Below are 9,425 nucleotides of genomic sequence, written 5' to 3' on the forward strand. Positions count from 1 at the left end.
TATATATATGTATGTATGTATGTATATATATATATGTATGTATGTATGTATGTATGTATGTATGTATGTAAGTTATGGCCTGAGTCAGCTGTTACTTCAATGTCAGCTGAGTAAAGTGATATCAGCTGATTAAAATGTATATACAGATGAGCTGGACTCAATAAAAGTCAGTGTTTGAGTAGCAACCAAGTTGTTCATTTCTCTCACATTTTCTCTTTTTAAGTCTTTGTTTTAGCAAATTTTTAACTGGTGCCGAAACCCGGAAACTTTAGATAATTTTTTCTTTGAAGAATTTTTTTTTTTTTGTTTTATCATCTTTAATTTTTTTTTTGTAAATAATGGCTGCTAATGGCAATGGAATCATTAAACAAGGAGTTTTGAACCTGGAAGCTTTGAATCAAAACCTGGTCAAAAACGCACCTCCCGCAGAGGGAATTCCTCCACTACAAGAAGTCTATTGCTGAAGCTCACACCAGAACATTAGAGTGGATAAAAGTATGTACGGCAACCGCCCAAGACTTAAGGAAGGCCGTTTCTGACCTCGAATGGTTTACCAGGGAAATGGGAGAACTGAGCCATTTCATAAAAGGGGTTTTTTCCGTTCAAACAGAAGACTTAAAACAACCACAATCATATGCCTTATCTTAACACCAATGCCCCATGTGGCTGAGAAAACAAAAGCACTCACATTCGCTAGTAAGCCTTGGCCAGAGGCTGTTTTTTTTTTCTTTACCTTTATTCTGCTAAAAATTATGAGTGAGTAAGGACATCACCATTAAGAGAGTAAGGTCACTTTATTTCATTTTTTATTTATACATTCCACTACAAATTTAACTTGCAATTCAAAAGTGAAGGAGTGCCTGGCATTGAGTTGAAGGCGCACTTCATACAGGGATAACTGACTAATAAGCCGAATAGATGCGAAGTCTATAAAAAATCTACTCGATAGTGTAGATACGGAGGCATTAAAAGCAGTGGTCGTTTGCAGAGTGAAGAGAAACATCCTCAATCAGATTCAAGCGGATGAAAAGAACCCTTGAAGAGTTATCAAGGAAAGATTAAAGAAGGCATTTGGAGGAGGACGGTGGGTCCCACAGGATGACATATTCATGATGATCAGGGAAAACGAAGAAATCAAGACAGTCTAGTGGGCAGTATCCTGCGGAACTCCTGGCACACTACAACAGAATCGCAGATAAAGTCAGTGAGATGATAGAAACAATCCAGGTACAGGGTCAAATGCAATTCCTGTCCATGGTACTAAAAATTCAGTTGGCAAAAGAGCTGGGGAAGAAAGAGGGATTTCCGAGAGAGCGCTCGTTTGTCGAAATTGCTTAAGTCTCATACATACAAGTGCAAGAGAGGTGGAGGCCTGAATGGAAGTAGAAGTGCAGGGGTAGACCCGGATAGAATATCAGCAGCCAAGAAATATGCCCGATCCTTGGAGAAGGAGAAACATGGAGATGGTAGAAGAGAGAGAGCTAGTAACCATGAAAATAAAAGGGGGCAAGCTAAACCCAGAAACAATGGTCGGCAGGAGGAACACAAGTGCCATGGTTGCACGAGAGTAGAATATTTAGTGGCCCAGTGTCTACGCACAAGGTGTTTTGAATGTGGAAATGAGGAGCACATAGCCAATCAGTGCCCAACATATACCAAAGAAGAGATGTGGATCGAGACGAACCAATGGAGATCAACACCCAACAGATACGGAAAAGCTACCGAAGGTTGAGTAGATCATCAGGAGAACCCAAGGAAGCATTGGGAACGTCGGAAACTGAAGGAGAAGCTGAGGAGCCACGGAACCAAGGTTGTCAAGGGAACAGAATGGAAACAAAGGAACAAAGGCAGATGGAGGCGAGGAACTGGAGAGAGGAAGATGAGAGACATCTGAAGGGAATGTCGGCAGAGGGGGGACCACACTCTGACAAAAACTGACACTTGATGGGTCAGCCACAAATTCAGACCACCTTGTACCAATCAATCCGAATAACCCATCCACATGCTTGGACATGCACTAATTTGACAATTTTTTGTGAACGTATAGAGGCACCTCAATATGTGGAAATGAATTATATAAATTAAAATACTTATATTAAAGTGCTATTAAATGGGATGAATGTTTGTCTACATGCATTGCTCTACTCTATACAATTTAATTTCTATGAGATACTACTCTGATAACAGTATCTCTCATTTAAACATACTACTCTTTTAGTCATTACCATGTGTTATCAGATCCTTTCTTGTTTTTTTTTATTAGCGCAGGTTAATTAACAAAAAAAAATTGAATTCTCTCTTAATTAAAATTATATAAACCTAAAAAACAAATTAAATTCCAAATATTAATGTTTTTTTTTTTAATTTATTGATTACTTTATATATATATTTTAGTGCTTATTGTGGGAGCTTATGGCTGGCTGCATTGAATGTTACAATTACCATGGCAAATATGATTGGAGAACATGACATAGCTAATGAGCTATCTGATACTCTTACAAAAGGAAAGCATTCTTTTGAAAAAAAACTTTGGAATGGTAATAAATTTAAATATTTCTCTAGAATGTAGTTGTTGTTGGCTGGGGCTTTAGGGCGTAAAACCCTGAGGTCATCAATGCCCATACAATTATAGAATGTAGTATTCAACTATTTTAATGTTTTCAAAAATAATTTTTTGATTGATTGGTTTCCTCATATTAAACTTTATTTCTAAGTAATTATTTATTCATTCATATTTTCTTATAGTTTAATCTGTGTATGTGAGAGTGTTGTAGGCGGTTTGTGTGTTCTATGATCTTAGCATCTCTTGACTATGCCACTCAAGCAGCCCTTACATGGTCAATATTACTGACAGTATTATTAAAGTAATAACAATTAGGACAGTATTATTAATTGGCTATGGTAGGTACTGATGGAATGGAGTCCAGTACCGAGGACTGGCACTTCAGTAAATCATTCATTATATATTATATGAATTATTTTATTATATATCAATACTATCTTGGGTAGGAGTGAAGAAACTGACAGTAGTACTGACCCTGTATGAGTTTTCTTTATTACTTAGTACCTATAGAGGCCAGAGACTTATACATTTGAAATTCTTTTGCTGAGAGCCCTTTCGGCTTTAGTCCAAATTAGGAGGTGATTCATGATGCCATCTACTAACACCTAACCTAGTTTCTCTTCAGTCGGCTCTACATGACCTTCAAGTGTAATACTACTTCTATTTTAAACATAAATGTGAAGAAGCTCTTCAACTCTTAATCTGAAAACCAGGGCAATATTTCTTTTTGGGCAATTTTCTTTAATTTTGTGATGATAATCATCATGACACATCTGACATAAACAAGGGTAAGGGTTTCTCAATATTTTCCGTCATTTACAGGGCAGTCTCGAGCGTCCAACATTCTTTCGCATTAGACATTTATTTATGATCTGAAATGGATTTGGCTCGTACAAAACGATCTTTTGTTCTCTAGGAATAAAAAATAATGAGAAAATGGAAACTGGTCGCTGAACTGGTATCATAATGTTTGTAGAATTATATTTCTGTTCAATTCATCCTAACTACGAGTTTTCTTTTTTGAAAAATTAGCTTCTATGACTTTATTGATATTCTTTATTCATTCTGCATAAGATTTTTTGTTATCTGATTCATTTTTTGTTTTAAATCTATTTGATATTTTCTTCTTTTTTTTATACAATAATAATTAAAGGGAAAAATGATGACCATATTAAGTCCAATTTTTTTTACATATAAAAATAAAAAACTTATTATTTTAATTTATTAATTATCTCCTGAACAACGGTAAGAGTATATCACTTTTTACTCACAAACACATATTTCACTCCTCAACTAACCTTATTTGGTTTAAAATGAGATTTGTATTGTTTATCAGAGCACTCTATTGGATTTTATATTAAACTATTTTTCATTTTCAAAATGAAGAAGTAGTTCAATTATTTATTCAACTTAGGAGCATAATATTTGTTATATTAATATTTTCTGTGTCTGTTTTATAATTTATTGCAATATTTTGATTCAGTTATTGGTATTACTTCTAATAGTTTTTTTTTTAAATATTCTTTTCTTTATTCAGTATTGTAACCTCCTGAGTATCAAAATTTTGTTTTTTTTCTGCAAGGAGTTGCAGAAATGCTGTTTGTTAATTATATTTAGGATTATTTTTACTTTCACATACATATATAAGGAATATATAGTCAGGGAAATTATTGCGATTGTGCAAAATTGTGAATTTAAGTTTTCAATGGAAATACACATTTTGATGTCCCCTGAGTCCAAATAACCAAGTTTTGCAAAATGATATGTGTGTGTGTGTGTGTGTGTGTGTGTTTTCCAGCCTAGCTCAAAAACGAAATGCTGTGAGAAATTGAAATACAGGTTCAAGGTGGGTATATCCCTGCGATGTGACAGCAACTTTTTTACTAAAATCTACCAACCTGAAGTACCACAGTATTTTCATCAGTAAATGTTGACTGCTTAAGGGCTGCTTCAGTCTCAATCACTTTACACTGAGTGTGAAATCCTGTGTGAATTTTTTTGACTTATGGGGAGTGGCTAGAATTCCATCAAACTTAAACTCCATCACACCAAACTTAAAATCCAGTCTCTCAAATTGACTGTGATTGTGGAAAACTAATAGTGTGGAATGATGAACTCATTCAGGGTGTGCTGTACTACCATTAATAAAACTTGTTGCTTGATAAATACGATATAGTTCAAATTTATTATGTTAATTGTATAACTCATGTTACAAAAGTATTTATATGAGTTAGAATTTTATTAACTTTTTTTACTATTAATTTTCTTAAAAAATATAAATATTAATTAAAAGGTAATAAACATTTTATTTGGGTTTATAATTCCTAATATACTTGAAATTTGCTTCATTTTTATTTAATACTACTTTTTTTTGGGTGGGGGAGGGGGGTTAAAAATTAAATTATTTAATGTTCTTGCTATTTTAGAAGCTATATTATTAATATCCTGTTAATTTTCCAAAGTTATATTAATCTATACACCAAAATATTTTATATTATGAAACACATGATATAATTCAACATTCTTTTAGATATTATTCATTACTTACTTCTCCAACTGAAGAAGACATCGCAAAATTCCTCCCTAATAGAAGGATATTATAAAATTAAGGAAGCTGCAAAGGCCACATTGAGAGAGATCTGTTACAAAGTGGAGTGAGCACCCTTGGGGCCCAGATGACCCACTTCGCCTTTCTTCCATTGTTAGCCATTTGCTTCCTTGCATCAACATCAATGTTTTTTTTTTCTTTGGATTATCCCCTGCCTGGTCATTTCTAGTATATGGGGGAGGGTTATCTACAGGTGACCAACCTATTCTAATCATAGTGGAAGGGTCAAGTTTTCATTCTGTGAGACCACTATGAAATAGAAGTCAACCCCCTCCCACCCCCAGGCCGGAATCAAACCAGCATCGTGTCGACCTCAGTCACAAATGGCACGAAACCCATGACATATATGTGTGCATGAATAACTAATATTTGGTTGTAAAAAATGAAATGATGAATTGAAGTAGTCATCAGGGGGATCCTTGAAAATGTATTCACTCCAAACACAGTGTGATTGCCAGTTGCTGTGTTTATGTTTATTACTCAAATTGTTTTACCAGGTATGTATGGTTTATAAATATAAAATTAAGATTATGAGATATTATGTGTGGCTAAACCACTAGCGGATCCAACCATGGTGTGTCTGCCCCCACCCCTGGAAGGTGAATTTTTTTTCACAAACATTCTTGGGTCCATTCCTGGGTAAACACCATATACCCCAATATAATTACTAGAAAAGCTGCACTAATTTTATAGGCCTTTTCTATTACAAAGGGATTTAAAACCATGTCCATATTCTTATCTGTACTATATTTTTTACAGGCGTCTATTATAATTTTGATAGTTCTGGAGGTGCGCACTCAACCAGTATAATGGCTGATCAGTTATGTGGCTTATGGTGGCTTCATTGTTGCAACATTGAACAGAATGTGAGTTCAAATACACTAAGTATTATCACAAAAAACTTAAAATGCGGTAAGAAAATGATTAATTAAATTATTTTATGTTGCAAAGTTTTTGTTTTCCCTACTACACATATGATTATCCAAAAATTATGGTGGGATCATATTTTTGAAGAGAATCAATTGCTAATTGATCAAGGATTCTTTTTTCATTTATATTTTTTAAGTAAAATCTCATTACAACAAACTTAAAGAGACCAGAAAATCAGTAGTTCCTTTATTGAAGTTCATAGTAGCTAGATAACAACAAAAATGAGAAGGTTAATAATGGAAATAAAAACAATTTTTTGTAACACTTAGAGCTTTTAGGAGGCTCCCCTGGAATACCACTTGAAAGCACGATTTTTTTTTTAAAATATTTTTCGTCTGTTTTTCAACCATGACAAAACATTGGCATCACCTGCATATGACACTGAATCTGTATGTATGCAATCAGCTGATACATGATACATGAATGTTTTGTGGGTTTTTTTAACTGAATTACTGAGTAAGGACTCTAGAAAGTTATTGTATATCATCATATTTTCTACAACATTTAGACAACATGAAACAATCTAAAACTATGTAAAAAAAATTTATGAACATGTAAAAAATGTTATTGGAAGTGTTAATAAAAGAATACATAAGTAAATAAATGTATATAATTAAAAAAATCAATTTGATAAATAAAATTTTTTTGTTGAAGGAAACCAAAAACAAATTAACTTTGTACTTATGTATGTACATACTTATTATATACTATTATGGTTTATAATGACATTGTGAACAAAACTGAAATTTTTTACAGCAGCAATATAGAACATGTTTTAATATAAGATACAAACATCATGAACTTTGAAATATGCTACAGTAAAGTCAGGATTAATGTCACTATTATTGAACTCTGTATGAGCTGCGGAGTAAGAACCACATGGTAACAGTTCAGATCACGTATTTTTAGTTTAAAAAAAAAAAAGTGTGTTATTCCTTTTCTTATCAATGTGCTAGATCAACTAATCTTTTGAGGCTAAGTTGAATATTTTAAGATTTCAATTCCCTCCTGAAAAACTGTATAGAGGTTCATTAATTCAGTAGTTGGTTTTTTTTTTAATCCAATTTTCATATATCATTAGTTAGATACATTATTAAAGCATGAAATAAATATTACTTTGATTTAAAAACTTGAATTGATGCCTATATTATAGATTAAAAATTATTACACACTTGAGGTTGATAGATTGTATGTTGTAGTTATTTTAACTTCTTTTTTTTTCTTATTTTCTTTTATTTGTGTGTATTGAATCATCATCAGTTTCATTTATAAAAATGCATTGTTTACTATGTCCTTAGGTTTTCAATCCAACTTATGTACAACAGTCACTACAATATATTTATGAAAAAAATGTTTGTTGTTATTTTGGTGGCTCCCAAGGAGCTGTAAATGGTATGTTCCCTGATGGTAAAATTGATAGATCTGCTGTACAAAGTGAGGAAGTTTGGACTGGGGTCACTTATGCTCTCGCATCACTATTAATTTATGAGGTATAATTTTTAGTGTTTTTAATAATTTAGTATTATTTTGGTTACTAACACAGTTTAGAAAAATATCATATTTTTAAAGTATGAATGAGGTTTCATTTTTTTAATAGATGTTAACCAATATTTTGTATTTCAGTAAATTTGTATATCCTGATTATTTATACATAGCAGTCCTGAAAAAAATCTCTTAGATTTGTTTAAAAACAATGCATTCCAGCCCCTCAGTATGTTGTTTTTATTTTCTTCCTCTAAGTTATGTAAACATCTTATATTTTCTAAAAATACTCTTATCATCCCTTTTCACATTTCTATGTGAGGAAGATGGTAGGAAATCAGCTTTCCTTTTTTTTTCTTTCATATTCTTTCTAAAATATTCCACCTATTCTCTAGTTCTAATGCCTCTTCTTCAGTTTGATATTTGGTTGCCTATTTTATATGTTTAGCCAGTGTGTTTTGTGAGTTCAGCAAGTTATTAAATGTTTATTTAATTAGTAATTTATATTGTACAAAAATAAAAGAAAACAAATTATTTATCAAAGGAGGCCTAATTTTCCCTTTCTAAAATGATAAACATATTTTATTTTCTATGTGTGTTTGGACCATTCATTTAATTAATATTAAGAATTTACAATACATGGAAAATTACAAATAATCACTTGGTCTCCTACAAATTACAACATTAGTTGTAGTTATTCATAAATTATGTTTTGTAAATTATTTTGTCAAATTAAAATACTATTGATAAATAAAATATTTTTATCATAAGAATTAAACTTAAATAAAAATATCCAGTTTCAGCATTATTTTTTTCTTTTCTGCACTGAAATATATTTATTTTTTATTCTTCAAAAATATTGAAATATTTATTTATTTCTAGGGGTTTATTGAACAAGGATTTAAAACTGCTGAGGGTTTATATGATACTGTTTACAACAAGTCAGGGCTTGCTTTTGCTACTCCTGAAGCTCTGTATGAAACTAACTCTTTTAGGGCTATAAGCTACATGAGGGCTTTAAGTGTTTGGTCAATGCAAATGGCTATTGAATCTACCAAATAAAAACAAATTTAATAAACATGATATGCCAAATAAAATTACTCGTTTTATGCATCACAATTGGTGTAAATTAATTTAAAGTTACAGTCACAAATTACTATTTCTGAGTATTAAAAGGGATTCCGAAATTATCTCTTAATTTCTTCTCAATGTCTCATCAGCACATGTGTGTTATTTTAATAAGAATTAAAGAAAGACAGGACTTAGGATGTTTAAAAATCAAATGAAATGGATACGAAATTCCATTACAAAAGTACTTCAAACATGTTTTTTTCTTACTTGAAGATTATTGATTGACCGTGTGTATAGATGAATGGAATATGGTCCGGGTGCGGTCAAAAAAACTCTAATAGTAGATAATTATACTATTTTATTGAGCCAACGTTTTGCCCCACGTTCCAGGGCTTCGTCAATACAACAACGTGTAAATAAAAACAAAGTGACCGTTGGTATTGGGAGGACTGAGGACGGCAGTTATGCCACAATAACGAAAATAATTTGTAAAGTAAACATAGTAAAAAAGTATTTAAATTAGGTGAACAATAAATGGTAATATACATAATAGGGGGAGAAGAAATATTTAAAAAAAAAAAAAACAGATAGAAAAACAAAGGAAAAGTAAAGTATAAAATAAGTATGTGTAAGTGATTAAGAAAATGTGTGATGTGTAAAATGTGTAAGTAATTAAGAAACAAAATATACCAACAAATGAGTGGGGATACAGAAAAGTGTAAAATATAATAGAAAATTAATAATAAAGTAATTAATATAAGTACACTTAAG

General features: G+C 31.7%; 1 protein-coding gene across 1 annotated transcript in view; it reads left to right on the forward strand.

Moving 5' to 3' along the window:
• The window catches only part of LOC106677182 (non-lysosomal glucosylceramidase), a 46,504-nt gene extending 37,085 nt beyond the window's left edge, over positions 1 to 9,419 (forward strand). The window contains exons 13-16 of the mRNA XM_014414936.2: positions 2,395 to 2,537; positions 5,931 to 6,037; positions 7,400 to 7,591; positions 8,466 to 9,419. Of these exons, the coding sequence (XP_014270422.1) occupies positions 2,395 to 2,537; positions 5,931 to 6,037; positions 7,400 to 7,591; positions 8,466 to 8,645 (622 nt within the window). The 3' untranslated portion in view covers positions 8,646 to 9,419. The remainder of the gene's footprint in view (positions 1 to 2,394; positions 2,538 to 5,930; positions 6,038 to 7,399; positions 7,592 to 8,465) is intronic.
• The last annotated feature ends 6 nt before the right edge of the window (positions 9,420 to 9,425 follow it).

The sequence above is a fragment of the Halyomorpha halys genome, unplaced genomic scaffold (genome assembly GCF_000696795.3).
Source record: "Halyomorpha halys isolate HHAL.00 unplaced genomic scaffold, Hhal_1.1 Scaffold90.1, whole genome shotgun sequence".
Classification (NCBI taxonomy): Eukaryota; Metazoa; Arthropoda; class Insecta; order Hemiptera; family Pentatomidae; genus Halyomorpha; species Halyomorpha halys.